General features: G+C 40.9%; 1 protein-coding gene across 2 annotated transcripts in view; it reads left to right on the forward strand.

Annotated features, from left to right (window-relative positions):
- Nucleotides 1-17,562, forward strand: part of tafa5a (TAFA chemokine like family member 5a) — a 194,645-nt gene that overhangs the window by 165,708 nt on the left and 11,375 nt on the right. For both annotated transcript variants that reach the window (XM_074625673.1, XM_074625674.1), the window contains exon 3: nucleotides 9,196-9,323. In XM_074625673.1, the coding sequence (XP_074481774.1) occupies nucleotides 9,196-9,323 (128 nt within the window). The remainder of the gene's footprint in view (nucleotides 1-9,195; nucleotides 9,324-17,562) is intronic.

Below are 17,562 nucleotides of genomic sequence, written 5' to 3' on the forward strand. Positions count from 1 at the left end.
TGTACGCTGCATGGCAAACTACGCCTGACAAAGCTGAAATTCTGTCCAACTATAAAATGAGTCGTGCGGCTCAAAATTCGGGCCAGAAACGGGCTGAAATGGTTCAGTGTATGCCCGGCTTATTGTGACTCAAAGAATCTTGCACATGACTGAAATAAAGAAATATAAGTAAGAATAACTATGCTCACATTTTCATTCACATAAATGTGTTAAAATGTGTTGAATTTTTTTTCTTTTAAATGAATGTGCAGTCCAACCATATCTGGTGTCCAACATCAGCAGCCCTTTGACACACTGCTGATTCTGCTACTTGCCCCCCCGACCATATCTGATCTACACAGTTTGTAATTATCTTAGCAGATCTTCTTATCTTAGCACCATCTCTAGAAGAGTGCTGCACTGCATTATTACCAGATGGGATCTGTCTTTAGGTCTACTTTCTGTCTTTCTCCTCTGCTTTCTTATTATCTTCCTTCTCTCTCACACACACCAACACATTTTTCTCCTGCCATCTCAGGCTTGGCATGGCATTAGACAGAATTTATTAGGCCAAGATGCTGGCTGTTGACATGAGTGTGATCTACCATTTGGTGGGAAGATAAGTGTCCCATGGAGGGTGTAATAATGTTCTCTCCCTCTCTACTCCTTATCTCCTGCTGATGAAACCACGGCTGATACCTTCTCTTACACATTGCATCAAACCTGTGTGTGTGTGTGTGTGTGTGTTTATTTCTGTACACGCCTGCTTGGGCCCACTGGTGTGTTTGTGCCCGGCTGCCTGCGTGTTTAGGGGATGTTTTTATTTCATATCAACCTTGAATCTTATAAGTTTCAACACGAGCCACTGCCCTCACACCAGCACAGCAGTGATATGGTCCAATGGTAACGGATAGTGTCGCTATCAGATAGGGGTGTGACCAAATGTCGTGCCAAGAAATATCGCAATATAAAAACATGAGGATATGCATTGTCGAGACAAAAAACTGAATCGCGATATCAAGGCATAATAGGTACTACGTACATACGTACATACGTCCATACGGGCTCCTGGGCTGAAGCTGCAGCCTCTTCCTGCTGCTGTTCTATGCCTATGAATGGAGGCTGAGTACGCGTCATATCTTTGGGGTACAACACATGCGTAGTAAAATCTGCTCTGCCCTCGCCGAAATTGAACCAATCGCAACGCGCGGCGCAGCATCAGTTACAATGAGCATGTGTCAGAGCCATGTCCGCCTGTGACTCAGCCTCCTTTAATAGACAAGTTGACGCTATGCCCGTTGCTGTAAGTGCAATAGAACTTTGCAAGTATAAAGCCAAGATACGTTATTACACCTGTTCAACAATCATAAACACGATGAAACGGTTAAACATGAAGGAAAGCAACGTTTCAATCTGCTCTGTCTGCTGTCTCTCATCCACCAGGAGGAAGGACTGATATCATAACAAATGGATTTATAGGGCAAACAACAGCATTGTTTTGCATTTTGTGTCTTTTGAATAAAAGGCTACTTTTTCAGTCATATATTTTCATCATTCAAGATTTGTTAAGTGATAAATTAATGTTATAATATCATATTGTATCGAGATCGTGATCGTGAACCCAATATTGTGTATCGTATCGTATCGTGAACCCAATATGGTGTATTGTATCGTGAGCTGAATGAATGGTCTCACCCCTACTATCAGAAGATGTTGCTGGGAGATGAGTTTAGTTAGTGGCGTGGATCCAGATGTGTCTTAACTTGTTTTTACAGTTTGTGATTGCTTGACATGGTAAATCCCAGTAATTGGACCAGTCGCCTGTTAGCCAAAAAATCCACCTCAACAAATTCTTTGCATTTTCAATTACACTATCTGGCTATGAAGTCCAAAGAAATTTAAACAAACTAGGGGTGGTGGAAATAATCAATAAAGCATAGTATCGCAGTATTTTGCATTGGCAATAATGTATCTATACACAGACGTCAAGTATTGATCTTTTATTATATAAACTATTAATATTGCAAATACAATGTAGACTGTAATATAAACAGTTCAGTTTTCCAGGTGCTTGATGCAACATTTCTGTTTTTATGACTGTAGGTCAGTCTATCTGCTTTAATGACAATCCCATTCTGCTATAATAAAAATGATTGGAGTGAGATGAGACAGAGTGAAAACTGTATCTTATTAGATGAAACGGATATTGACAAACTGCTCATGACTTAAGTATGGTGATAATATTGTATCGTGGGGCCTCTTGTGACTCTCACCCCTAAAACCAACATATTGATATACAAAGAAATGGTGAGAGTCAAGTAGTGTGACTGGTAGAGTTGTAATCTTGCAACAAATAGTAGCTTTACAATCTGTTGACGCTAATACATTGTTTTACCACTGTCTTTGGGGTATGTTGTACACAATTGGATCTGAGATTGATCCAAGAACCACCATAGCTGAATATTAAAGCTCCACATTGACAAAATATGGTTAAATACAAGCTTTTATCTGTCACTTGAGCAGTTGGCTGTTTCAACCATATTTAGCCATGATTTGGTTGAAATGTGAGTGTTGGGAAATACTGAACATACAGATGGATAGCAAAGAAGTGGATTATGCTGCAGAAGTAGTTTGAGAAGTTTCTTTGGATTTTGCTACTTTTATTTCACTGTGAAACTGGGTCAGTTGGAATCCTTTGCAACTTCTGTGAATTCAAGCTAACTACAGCTGACATCATCCAAAACAGAGCAAGCTACAAGCTTTTCGTAGCCACCTTTCAAGTCTACAGGTGTGAGCGTTTGATACTTAAAATGTGTGTTACTGGTGGAGTAGTTTTATAATGACAAAATCAATGTAGGGCACTAATAATAGCTTTAATTTCAGATTACAAGAGTTAGGACCTGCATTATTTAATTTTGTGAGAAGCGCAAACAAGCTGTAAATGACAAATCATCAACTTATAAAGTTACATGTTAATAAACAAATGCCTATTAACACATCTAGAAGATACGGAGCAACATTAGCATTTTTTTGGAGTTGTGTTTCTGGACACCTGGCAAATGTAATATTAAGTCCAAGATTCACTCTCTTTTACCTCAGTTTTGGTCTCCACCAACTCGTGAGGGAATATCTGTCTCTTTAGCTTCTAAATGTTCCACTATGTTCATGAGCTAGTCGCTAACTCTGTCTGTCTGCTGTTTCTGACAGGTAATGTACGTGTGTGTTTATCACAGCTTTGTCGCTGTAAACAGTTAGTTGATGTGACCGGAAATGACAATGTCAAGAGTGGTAGGACAGAATCATAACGGTAAAAGCTAAAATACCAAAACGAAAAGCTAAAAGATGCTAAAATTCTCATTAGACCTGGGGGGAACTGCACAGTTGGATGATAATTGTTTGTGCCTTTGACACAACAAAACAACAACTTGTACACTACCCATGGTCATTTGTTCCATTATTGATATTAAAAAACAGATTGATTATAGCAGCTTTAAGTTGTGGTGTTATAATTGTTATAACTTTACAATGTCAGTAGCACAAATGTGGAAATCTGTTCTGTCAACATGAGATATCTCCGCGGTTACATTTAATATCATTCATCTGACACACCTGTGATCATTAAGGTCTCCACAGCAGCAACCTGATGTTCGTTTTATCACGGGCTTGTGGATGTAGAATATCTACATGTAGAAATAATTGTAGTAAAACTAGAACTGTGGATCAGTTGCATTCAAGGTACAGCGGACAGACGGCGACTAAGTTAAAGACTGAGAATCGAGTCAGAACAGCATTCATTCCCTCATTAATATTATTTACCTGACGCCACTATACATCTTCATCAGCTGAGGGTCACCCCACTGGATGGTAATTTAGAAGCAAAACAAAACTGGTTAGTGAATTGTATAAGTGACCTTGCTGACAATGTGATAAATTCACAGTAATGGATTAAATAAGAAAAGGAAGGGAAAAAAATCTTGAACACCGCCAAACCTCGGGCTATTACAACTGACACGTTTTTCCCTTTCACCTCAGTTAATGGTGTGTTTTCGATACGTCCTCTAATTTTCTCTTCTGGTCTCTTACTTCCCTTTTCGGTTTACAAAGCCGAGTTTACATCTTCTTCCCTCACTTACTGCTGCTGAGGTACAGCTGGTTGTAGATGCAGGTTCAGAACACTTTCTTGTCCTTTAGATTTACATAAAATGGAAATTCGTCTTTGGCACTTACATACTTCACATATCAGGATAAACCACACAAAAGACCAATTTCAAGAAATAAATAAATATGTGATAAAATGTTTTAAAGATAAAACTGGTTCTTTAAAAAGGAGAAGCTGAGGGCTAGCGGAGTCATAGTGTGTGTGGGTGTTGGAGCGAAGAGCTTTAAAGACGCTTGTTGAAAATAGTCCCAGTGAATTGAATAAAGGATGTCTTGAACTTGGGACTCAAAGTGTGTGGCTTGAAGGCAGAGAAAGGGTGGGGTCACCGAAAAACTGGATTGCTTTTTTCACTCTCTTTTTTTTTTTCTTGATTGTGATCTTTCCATATCATGAAATCCCGAGATAAGAACATGCTCAATGGTCAAATGTGAAAATGTTATCAACATTGTCCCAGGCCAGTGGATTTTGTTTTCATTTACCGTTGCCAGCGACCAGCTTCTTCCCCTGCTCTTTGATGTTGATCGGATCGTACTGTAGGTAGAACCTATTCTATCTCCCCTCATTCTGTATTCTCCATAGAGCTCCTCGTGACCTTTGGGATCTACGAAGGCTAACAATGTCTTGTCAGTAGGAGGTTCTCTGTACGCCCCGCTGGCAACTAGGATAATATCATCAGCATACATTATGAGTTAGAGATCACTGCTTTTATAGTGCACTGCATTTATGTGTATGGAGAAAAGCAGGGGAGATGAAACGCATCCCTGAGGAACACTTGTGTTTAGGTTGGGTGGGGTGGTAAAGCTGCAGTTGGGTAGAATTGGAGCAAATATGATTGAAAAAACAGTCACTATATCCTGACAGTAGTGCATCACACAGGTAATCTGAAAAACAATCATGTGTCTCTGTGTCCTCCGGTGTCCTCCGGTGCTCCTCATGGCATCTGCAAGATTTCGCAGACTGGAGGAAAACAAGCAATCAGACCTGATGTGGAGCCTTGCTGTCTCTGAGCAGCTGTCAATCATTTGTGAACTCTGATCAAACGGTCAAACTAGGCAGCGCTGATCAAATATGAATCAACATTCTGTTACTGTAATGCCTCTTTCATTTCATAATCATCTTGTATTGTACTGTTTAGCTGTAAAATGAGAAAGTCTGCCTAGTTTGACCGTTTGATCAGAGTTTGCAAGTGATTGACAGCTGCCTCCATTGAATGAACAGCCAATAGGAACGCTCTCTCTCTGAAATGACCTGTGATTGGTCAAAGTCTCCCATCACAGGCTAGATTTTCTAAAGCCTGAAAACAGAGCCATGAGGAGGAGCAAAAGTCTAGTTTTCTCTCACAACACTTGAACTTTCCAAAGCATCTCAAGATGACTTCTGTTATGATGTGAAGCTATATCAAAATAAATTGAATTGAATTGAATTTCAATATGCTGAAAGGTTATTATGGAATGTTTGCCAAATAATGATGCCAAAAATCTTCTGCCTACAGCTGCTTTAAGGCCAGGGTATACTTAAACCAAACTGGTTTGTAAGAAGTGTTGTCTAACCACATCTGATTACAAATGTTTTCATTGTTGTTTCAAACGGCCACACTCGAAGGCAGGGTGAGAGAGGGGTGACACTCAATTGTTCAAATGGGGATAATGGCACACACTTTCGGACAATCTTTTTTCGAAAGCATTCATGTTGTTGTACACACAAAAAGTGATGGAAGTAGTGCGAGGAATGGCAAAAGAGAGCTTGGGAGAGAAACTCAAATCGTGCTTACTTTTTAAACCCCTGCCCATCTACCTGGCCAGTAGCTCCATGAAGTGGGCATACTATTCAAGTTGTTGGTTTGGGAAAGTCACAGACATTGTTGATGCAGCTCTCCAATTCCGATGTTAGAAAGGTGCGAGGGGAAGGGGGTTTCTTAGGGATGCAAACTCAATGGTGGCATTACAAACACCCTAATCCAAAGGACCAGATAGAGGCTGGCATTCAGGACAGACAAATGCTTAGCATTTCTGAATATCCAGAAATGGACAGCCAGTGATTGGCTTAATGGTTAAACGGCATGGCACTTTCTAGTTTTCAGATTTTTCATCTATTTGAAATTGCATTGTTCGCCACGTGTAACTTTGTCCCTGAAGTGAAAATATTCAAGTCACTCATGTTTCAGATTGTTTTTGTGCGTATAGCTTTGAGGCGAACTACAGTAGCACCAAGCAATTCAACCTCAAGTAGCATGTCAGCAAAATGCACTCAACAATAATAATGCTCTACATTGGTGTCAATTTCAAGCTCACTCTTTACTGTGCTGACACAGTGTTCATAGTACTTTCATTATTTAGCCATGCTAAAGAAGGTGCTTGAGAAGGTATACATATTTCATAGATTGATTGATATATAGATATTGTTTATGGTGAACAGATATTAGCATTGGGTACAGCGCTCACTGATGATCTATATGTGAGGTTACGATAGCTACTGAAGGTGCCCTTAGAGCAAATTTATAGATATGGAACCAAGCACAATTCCTACATGCTTTATAAGAGAGCCAGCGTGCCATGAGCGCCATGGCAAAGAGAATATGATGTATGTATGCCCTATAATTCATTCTGAGTTCCACTGTTATCCATTAAAAGAATGCTATATTCCATCCATAAATGTATACGAATATGAGCATAAATGCTTGTATCTGTCTTCCTTTATCTTGCCCATATTCTGTAATGGTCAAGAATGTTATCTTGATAGGCTTATCCTTTACTTTGTCTTCATCCGCTCTGCTTCTATCTCAGTTCATCTCTTCTCCTTTTCTGTCTTTCTGATTTACATACTCAGGTGGTCATGTGTTTTTATGCTGGTGATTGTGAGCCAGCCCGAGACACTGGGCCCAGCTTAGACACTTTATCTTTAAAAGGGTTTCTTATTAGACTAGAAAGCAACTCATTACGTAGAGTTTACGTAGAGCAAAATAATATTTGCTTAAAATTTTTTTTGTTTATAATTAAATCTCCACAGGGTACCTTTGAGGATTGTTTTTTAATATTTTGCTTTGCACCTTCATTCTGGCTTATTATGTAGTCTAGTGCTGACATGTATTATAGAGGCACAGGTTTAATGTAAATTTGTGATCCTTTGACGTACTTTTTCAAATGCTCATTAAAGATTCATTCTACCCCATTGCTTCTCACACAAACAAACTGCATATATCGTGTCTGATTTAATTTACTAGTTGACTGCTGTTGCTATAGAGATACTGTAATTATAGCTGATTAGTAGGACTATAATGTGGTGACAATAGAGCAGTGGCTCCCAATTTTTCATTGACACTACCTGTCGTGTTCCAGAAGTAGTTTATTTGAAGTGATTTCTAATGCAATGATATTTACTACCGTTGACTATAGAGAAGAGGATATTGTTACTGTATTTTTTAAACGTTTCTTTCCTTCATGTTTAACCGTTTCATCGTGTCTATGCTCGTTGAACATTTGTAATAACGTATCATGGCTTTACACTTGCAAAGTTTTATTGCACTAACTTACAGCAACGAGCGTAGCGTCAACTCGTCTCTCCACCGCGGCCTCTCTGATCAGCTGTTCACTGGCTGCGCTGTGTGTGTTGATGTGTGTTGAGCTCCGACAAGGCCTATTAAAGGAGGCTGAGTCACAGGCCGACATGGCTCCGGTGGTATGACACATGCACATTGTAACTGAAGCTGCCGCCGTGCGTTGCAATTGGTTAAATTTCGGCGATGGCAGACCAGATTTTACTGTGCATGTGTTGTACCCAAAAGGTATGACGCGTACTCAGCCTCCTTCCATAGACCTTGCAGAGCAGCCGGAAGAGGCTGCAGCTGCCCGAAGCCTGTATGTATGTCGTACCTATTATGCCCTGATATCACGATTCAGTTTTTCGTCTCGACGATGCATATCGTCACGTTTTTATATCGCGACATTTCGCGATATGCATCGTCAATAGTTGACGACTAATCGATTCATCTTGGCAGCTCTAAAGACAACGTACAGTAGTTGTCTACATGGCGTTATGTTTTTACGTAATATTTGATTACTGATTTCAGGTGCTTAGAGCAACAAAATGTCAGCTGTTGATCTCATGTTCTGCAGAATCAAAGAGCTTACTGTTTTGCACATAGAGTATGCTCAACACGCACAAATGTATAAAAGCATTCACAAGTGGTGTTGTCATTGTCCCTGCACTAGCAGCTCCTACTGATTGGTTTGAATGATTTTTCAGTGGGGCAAGGATCTATAACTGTTGTTAGATGAAAAGAAGCTCAGTCTCAGGTGTAAAGTAGGAATCGCATGGCAATGTGCATCCTCCAACACATCAACAACAGAGGTTGGTAATGATCCACAAAACCAAAAAGAAATGTAGAAAGTGAGATACAGCAGAGCTGACTGAGACAACGTTCCAACTCAAAAAAGTACAAATTACAACATGTTACGACAAAGTCTTGTGGAATGCATTAAATGTCACAGATTTTTAAAACTGCTTATGAAATATGAGTATTTCTTGTCCCTTGTAGTAGAACCTACAACATATTTCATTCAGTTTAAAATGTCGCAGAATGAAAGAAGGGCCGTAAACTTGCTAAATATCATTTGTGATGTTTGATTTTATTTACCTGAATGATCGCTGCTCTCTCCATCTCTCTCCGTCGGTCTGATTCTCTCCATCTTCCCCTCATCTCTCCCTGTCATCCACCGCTCCCATATCTCTCAATTGTCTCTTTACTTCATTGCTCTTCACCCACCTGCATTCCTCATCTCTCTTCCAATCCACCCCGCTATATCTCTCTATCTTTTTACACTCCATTTAAATGTATTTCAACATTTTTCTCAAATCTCCCCTTTTCCATCATTTCCCATCGTGTTAAATCTTCTCCCGTATCCGTCTTACTCCATCTGTCATCCCTCAACCCACTCTCTCTATTTTAATCGTTACATCTCTGCATCCACCTCTCTCTATCGCTTCATCTGTTTATTCCTGCTATTTTTCTCACCTCTCTAATCGTTCTTTCCTCTCTTTTTTTCCTGTGTTCTCTGCAGCTGGTATTGTTCGGAAAAAGCAGTGGTGTGAGATGGTGCCATGTTTGGAGGACGAAGGCTGTGACCTGTTAGTCAATAAATCTGGCTGGACTTGTACACAGCCCGGAGGCCGAGTCAAAACCACCACGGTGAGTTCTCTTTTACCCCCCCACACCAGTAGGTGTATGGACTTAATGCACCATTGGCACTGAGAACAACATGACTGTAAGAGCTGAAAATGAAGCATTTGCATCGAAAAATCAATTGTGGTATAAATCCAAAACAAAGGACACATTTTATGTAATTTCTTATGATGATTAAACAGTTTTTCTTGCCAAACATTCGTTTAGAGGCCATTTTAACAAACTGAATCATTGTACAGGATAATAAAACAACTTTTGAGTATTGGCGCCCATAAAAAACTCTCGTCTATCTCATCTCATCTACAGGCATACGGTTTAAAAGCCTATTTTAATGGGCTGTTTTTGGCAACTGATTTAGCGGCTAATTTTGTGGTGATTTCAGTGATTGTGATTATTTGGTTTTAAACATTTTAATTCTCAAACTACCTGACATGACAGTGTGTACTTAGAGACTGCACAATGTTGAGAAGTGAAACACTATATACATAAGGTGCTTTATATGCTATAGTATGAATGAGGAGAATGCAGAGAATGAAGTCGCTCTCCCTCTGTGTGTTGAGCTTCTCCTTGCGTTGTTGACGTAGCCAGGCCAGCCGCGGCGTGCCTTTTAGTGGGTGTTTGTGCATTTGAGCGTGCCCCACTCATGGCCACCGCTCTGCACTGTTCTTGTATTGTATTGTACTGTTACCGCTGATGCCGTTTCAGAAGCGTAGTATCCACCCTCCGGTTCCCCCTCAGGTGTGGCAACGTTCCAAATCACATACTTTTTCTTTTTACTTTTAGTACATAGTGCAGCTGCATACAATTAGGACATACTACTTCATCATAACATTGCACCTTCAACTTTGACGCTCTTGCTCAGAGGATTGTGGGTCAGAATAGCCAGAAAAGCATGCTGGCTTGCATACTGCAAAATGTGACCAGATGTAGTAGGACATCCTGGTGTCTTTGGCATACTGCATTTGACAGACTATGTTTTGGGACATCATAAATGTCTTTCTGGCATTCTAAATATTATGGTAGTATGGGTATTGGAAGGCACAGAAAGTTAGCTCTGTCAGCAGTGTTGCTGTTGTTTTCACTGTTAGCGCTGTTAGCACCATTAATTGCGAGCCGCCAGCTCAGCCGTTGCCATGTTGAGAGCAGTGTGGAGGCAATAGACATTCTCACGGTCTTGCATCTGGCACCTTTACAGTGAGATTATTATTATGAGAGATTAATATTATTATTATTTTTACTGATTGAGAGATGAAAGAAATGCAGTCTGCCTCTTACAAATGAATAGATAAATGTATAAGCGATACAAGGCAACCTTACTCAGTTCAATAACCTCATGGGTTTTGCTGCTACAGCCTCACTTGGTCTGGTATGACCGGCAGCTTATGGTAGATTTAGATAAACATTGCTGTGCTGACATCACAAGTCAAATTGCTGACTATTACTGATTATCACTTTTTAAAGTTGATGTGGCAAACAAGTTAGCAGACACAGAGCAACATTAGAATTCAGTTTGATTCATGTTTCTGGCCAAACGGTGGGTGTAAGTCTAATATTCACTTCTCTTTTAGCTCTGTTTTGGTCTCCACCGAATCCCAGGAAAAACTGTCTTTAGCTGCTAAATGTTTTGCTATGATCACCAGCTTGACGTTAACCTTTTCTGGCTGCTGTTTGGTGCTGGGCACGTAGAATATGTGGGTTTATCGGAGCTTTTTCACTGAAAAGTTGTGGGCCGTAAACCAAAACAATGAGCTGAAAGATGCTAAAATTCTCAATTGAATTTAATGGGCAACACCATTTTTATATACACATATTCATTTGACCCATTGTTAATATGAAAGTATTGGCTAGTGCAGCTTCAAACAGGCTGTTCTCATACACCGTTCGTAGCTATACTTACGTACTATACTTACTAAAAGTAATGCACTGTACTTCGTTTATATCCCATGAAATAAATTTGTACTGTATATAATCCAAGTAATTGTGAACCAGGAAGTAAAAAGAATGACAAACAACACAAAGAGAGGAGGCTGGGGTGGATAAGCGGGTCAAAAAAACACCAGACTTTCGCCGAGGTGACTGGTGTTCGTATCCCGTGTGAAACCAGAAGTCAATGTTGATTTGTCACATAACTTCCCTTAACTTAAGTTACACTGCTTCCTGAGTTATTTTAACCTAAACCATGATCTTTTCCTAAACCTAACCATGTAGTTTGCTGCCTAAACCTAACAAAGTTGGTTCCTGTGAAGACGGACGTTTATTTTGAAAAGACTGTATGCATGTAACAAGCGGAAATTGACACGTGCGTCCCGTGTAGCTGGACACAGATATCATATGAACTGTTGCATGAGGATATGTTGCTTTAAACAACCTCCTCAGGAGATTCTTGGGTAATTTAAGAAAATTTAATATTCATTCTTTTTGATTGCACATTTTGAGCTCCATCTCCAACTGTTGCCTCATCACTGTACTTTGGAACAGCTTGCACACTGTCAGCCACAAGTACCATGATAACAGCAAGAAAACCAGTTGAGCATTCACTTCAAAATCCCCTGAAAATGTTTCCGTCCCGCCCTCCTCGTCTCCAGCTCGTCTCCACAAACCGTGTTTGTTTACTTCCTCGTCACCAGCAATTAGCTTGAATTAGGGACGTTCCTAATGTTAACGATAGCAGCAGATGGGGAGCCACCACTTGTATTCGCTAAGATGCCGCCCAATCATTCACCGCCCGTCCTTCAAACCCCATCTCCAGCTCTCCTCCCCTCCACTTCACCCCCAACTGCAACACACACACACCTTCCTACCGCCTTACATCCTCCCACTGCGTTACAAGGGACGTAAAACGCTGTTGCTCTGCATGCACGGTCTATACTGTAGCAATTATAGAGGTCTCCATTTAGAAACGTGTTACACAACACACACATAACACAGCTGCCCTATCTGTGAATGTCAATGGGTGAACACTGAGGACCGGTGGGGCATCATTAATGCATCTGTCATGATTTAGTCATCAGCTGACTAACTTGTTTATGTCTTCCTGCTGAAAGACAAACACATGCATACACACAAACACGTAGCAGATACACACGCTGAACCCAGATGATGTGGATTGTTATCAGTCGGCTGCTGCCTTACTGTGTTGTGAGTCTCTCGGCGGCCTGACTCCAACCTAAACATACCTGATTGTAGAGACCGAGGTGACAGCTGTGACATGTTCCACCTACAGTGTAATTTGTTATCTGGGCAGGCAGATAGCCCACACACACTCATTGGCAACATAGAGCTGGATCCATTTGTTATATTTGACAGATATAACAGCTTGTATGTGTGTTGGAGGGGGGTTGAGTATGTAAATGTGTCAGTCACTGTGCATTCCAAGGCTAATAGATGCGCTGCATGTGTACGTTAACATGCTCTTACTGGTGTTTTCAACTGTGTGCATATTCATAGTTATGAATATGTGTTCCTGCTTTCCTGCAAAGGGTGGCCCCGTACTCCTCGGCCTACATGCACATTTCACATCCTGCTTAGGACGTCAGTCAATGTACATCTCATCAGCTTAAGCTGACAGTATGTGAGACGTGACAGGTATTTCTTGCCTGCTTCATTGGCTACTTTAAGCTTGGTGACAGCTAGTCAAATGGCTGGACAGCTCTGTGCACTCATCTGTGCCTGTCCGTGTGTGTGTGTTTAAGCAGCGTTCACTGTCAAGGATTCTAATAACTTGCAACAAGCAGACTCGAGGTCATTGTTTAAAATTCTTCTAAAAATATTCATTTATGTGATGGATGAGGTGGCCTCACGTAACCGCTCCCTGTAATCTCGGGCAAGTTGAGAAAGGTCTGGAAGATTTTCACTTCACAACCGAGCGCCAAACCCAAAATTGCCTGAAATGCATTAAAGGTTAAAGCCGATTCTCCGAAGCAAAAATTACATAAACCTCTTGTTATCTGCTGACCCAAGGGAGAATGATGGCAAAACAAACAATTTACTCCTCCGCCTCCCTCTGGTTAACTTTGAACAAATGGCCCCTTCCCCTAAGGCTTTTCAAGGTTAAACCCAAACCGCAGCCGCCCCGATATCGCCCGAGGATGACTGTTGGCTGTGCACAGTCCAGTGAGCATGTCCGGCCTGTCTGTCAGGTGTTTGTGCGAAAACATCAATGCAGACAAACAGACATGTCCCTCGGGGCATTTGACTAAGCCAAGTCAATCTGACTCAGCCCTATAAAGGGCTATTTTGGACAAATGTCAGGAGGCGCTTTGCGTGTATTAGTCAAATGTTTGAGAGTTTGTGTTTTCTCTGTCAAACAGAGGGGAGATTGTTGTTCAGGATGACACCGCTGACCTCTTCTCTACCTGTAGTCGGCAACACGGCTCGGTATGAGTTGCAAGGCAGATAAGCTGTGCGTTTTTCCTCAACCTCTCAGCAGCCACCATTTGATGGGCTTCTGTTTAAAAATAACTTCCTTCTCTCTGCTCGACTACTTCTCAGTGTTTTTCACTTTCTCTCGCCATCTTTTTTTTCACATTATCGCCCTCCCTGTCTCTCACTTTTTCCTCTCCTCCTCCATGTCCCCCTCTCCATGCATTCATCTTAGTCTGACCCTGCTTTGCAGAGTACATGTTGTTCCTGTCAATAAAAACACGATATGGATTTTTCTGCGGTCGGCTCCAGAAGAAACATATGAAGATTGATATGTACATTGCTTGTTGTCGACAGTGACGTTTTGAGCGAGGTTACTTTTATTAGCAGCGCTCTACAACTGCGGCTGGAAAGGACACGTATCAAACAAGAAGAGAGGTGCACTTGTGAAGCCATAGCACATCATTTATTTCAGTATCAAGAGTCTTGCCAATACAGTGACAAGCTTCTCCTCTAACGGATTGACCTAACAGAAAATGGAATTCGTCAGATGAACCATATCAAGCTCTAAGACTATAAATGAGCTCCTTGGGTTCACTTAACTGTATTAATGAAACAATAAAATGCACAGGGACACTCAACTGCATGTCCATCAGTAACCACTTTATTTTATTTTCTTGTTTTACCTGAGTACATAAAAGCAGATGTCTGCCAAGAAACATGCTTTATGGCAACCCTTATGGGCATAAAAATTATAAATAATCACTTGCCGGAGAGATCTGTCAAAACATGATAAATGTTCAAATGTTCTGGCAATTGACCGTTCGCTCAGCCCCGCCCCTGGATAGCAACAGCTTAACAACTGTAAGTAGGCCCATTTTATCTTGGAGAAATGAAGCAAACTCTTTCAAAATACAAACACAGATCGAACCACTGTGTTGCTTGTCAAACAATATTTTTCTATAGTAAGCTATCAAATCATCCAAGGGTTATGTTAGAACAAATAACATTTCAATGATATCTTTATTTATGATGTTGTACTGTAATATTACTAACTAGCTCAGTCTTTTAGCATTATGTCATACTGTGTATGTAGTCACCATGTGCATATTTCAGAACCTTAAACAAGGTTCATGTTATTAATCGAGTCAGCTGGAAAGATGAAAAAGTCTGGTATTTTAAACAACTCACTGAGTTTTAACATTAGCATTCGCTAAAATTTAGCTACAGCTGATTAACTCCGCAGACTAGAGTCCTCGTTTCAGCCGAAAGAAGTTCACAGTCATCAGCTTGAAATGAGAAGCCTGCTGTTGTTTACTTTTGTAAAATCGAATACCAATTGTTTAAAATGATGGCAGATTTGCCACTGGAAATTTGTAGTAATTTTTTAAAGTGCATATTTGCCAGGCTAGAATTGAAATCTAGCAAAAGTAACTAAGGGGTCAGGTCAACATGTTCTCATCCCAACTCATATCCCATACTCTTTGTCAGACCCTTTGGCGTCACTGTTCCATCGCAGTAAACACCTGCTTCACATTGTTAATGAAACAAAACCACTTGCTCAGGTTTAGGCAACAAAACCACTTAGATAGATTTACACACTTAAGGGCTTTACCGAATAGTTGGACACTTTATTTATAATGTTGACATTTGAATTATTATTATTATTAATAACTTACATAACTGCATGCAGTCCACCTTCTCTCTCTCGGTCTCTCTCTCTCCCACAGTGAGCGACCGTCCTCCCTCTGTAATTGTCCATCTTCAGTCCAAAAGTCATAATGTATAAAAAATAGATGTAACCATTTAAAAAATTCACAACATGTTTTTATCTAACGAAATATTCTGCTGCAATCTGTATTTGTTGGTAATTAGCCTTTCAACAAAAAAAAAATGTCCAGTAGTTTTGCTTCGCCATGGACTATTACTGCATCGGGTGGTTTAAGAAAAAACAACATGATTAAAATTAAAATTACTAAGTTTTTAAAGTGAAAATGAGACTTAACTTTGGGAACATGGAACACAAACGAACAGCTGATTGTAAAGTGAAAGTGAAACTTAATGTGCGTGACATGAACAGCGGTCTCCAGGATGAAAACCCTGTGTTGTTGGACCCATCCACCAACCCTCCCGCCTGCCCTTCAAATTAAGTCACTACACTCCTGGTGCACAACTCTGAGTGTTAACTAATGCCGCGGAGCGTTTTACAATGTAGTTAATTAAAGCCCAGTGCATTTCCTACAAGCGCTAAAGGGTACTTTGCGCGCTGGTCGATGGGCGTAACAAAGCGTCGCTAATTTACGCCATGGGAATGAGAACGGGCTGGTCAGGTAGAGGAGATTGTCTTTCATACTGAATGTACAATTTATTATAACTGGATGTTAAAAACACTTGAAAACAGTTTATATGACCTCTAGGTGCCCAAGGTGCAAAATAATTTGTAGTGCAAACAAAACACGGTGCTGTTTTCTAATTTACTCTGCAGTAACAATATTCACATGTCTGATAAACTAACACACCATTTTCAGGGTAATATTCACGGCGTCACAACGACACAATATGCCATGTTCCCTGGAGAGCTCATCTGCTATAAATCACCAGATAGAGAAACATTTTTACGCAGCAACCAGGGGTTAATCCCCCAGTCCCAGTATACTTTCCTCCCCCAATGACACTAAATGATTTGAATTTACATTTTATCACACAGTTACCACAGTCAAATGCGGCCTTTGCTGCCTTTCCAAAGCGCTCACTTTTGGCAAAGCGATGTGTAGTCTCAGCAGTCGTCTCCTATACCTCCGTCTCTCAGTGAAAGGCTTACTGCCGTCTCTCTCCAGAGAGGAGGATGCTCTGCATTGTGCCCTCCACCATTTTAGACTGGCAGATGAAACGGCGCAAGGAGCTATCTCTCTCTGCATGTGCCGACGCGGGGAGCTCGGCGAGAAAGAGGCAGAGTGAGTGCGCCATTAGAGGAGAAAACGAAATCACCTCGGGTTATCTGGCGGCTTTTGTGACAGCCCGATAAGACGAACAATTTAAAAGCGAGACAGAAAAGCAGTGCAAGGGAAGAAAAGAGCGGTGTGAGTGAAAGACAGAGAAAGAGATTTGGGCCAGTCAGACGTACAGCATCGTAAAACATTATTTAAGTCGGTCGGTGCGCGTCAAACAGTGGCTCTTGTTGTTAAGCCCTTCAGTGCTTGTTAAGACCTTTCAAAAGTATTTTTTTTCCTCTCACTAAGTTATAATTGCACAAACTCCAACTGCACTGTCAAGATATTTCCCGGCTGCCATGCTGTTTACACATGCTGCAGCCAATGTTCTCAAATGATTTCTACACAGCAAAAAGAGCATTTGTTATCCTGAAATTCCTAGTCTTGAGTAGCGTACTCTTCACGTGTAATGATACAACACACCTTGGAGGAAACAGTGACTCAAATGTCACTGAAGCCGGAACAATTGAAATGACTAAAGATCCTTAAATGTGTAACTAGGTCTTAATCATACGTTCCATTAGGTCGGTCCTGATTGGGGTATTTAGGCTGTGAACAGAGCGCGATGAACAGAAGTGGCACCTCCTGAGAGAAAGACTGTGATTACTGTAATCAAGGCTTTTTCAGAGAGGAGAGGAGAAAGGAATAAGGATATGGAGATGTGTTTGAGCAAGAGTACAGTATAATGTTTACTACCTTGAGTGATGATTACACATGACAATCCTGGGTCCAGTCTTTCAATCAGACATTCGGGGCTTAGCCTGGACCTCTCTGGGGGGGGGATCCTACCCGATCCTACCAGTTTTTCTCAATCGCTTTGGCTCATATTTTGAAACAGTCTTAACATTCTCTAAACTATAAGTGCAATTGTCACAACTGTTTGATGGGGCATC

Source organism: Sebastes fasciatus, chromosome 23 (genome assembly GCF_043250625.1).
Source record: "Sebastes fasciatus isolate fSebFas1 chromosome 23, fSebFas1.pri, whole genome shotgun sequence".
Lineage (NCBI taxonomy): Eukaryota > Metazoa > Chordata > Actinopteri > Perciformes > Sebastidae > Sebastes > Sebastes fasciatus.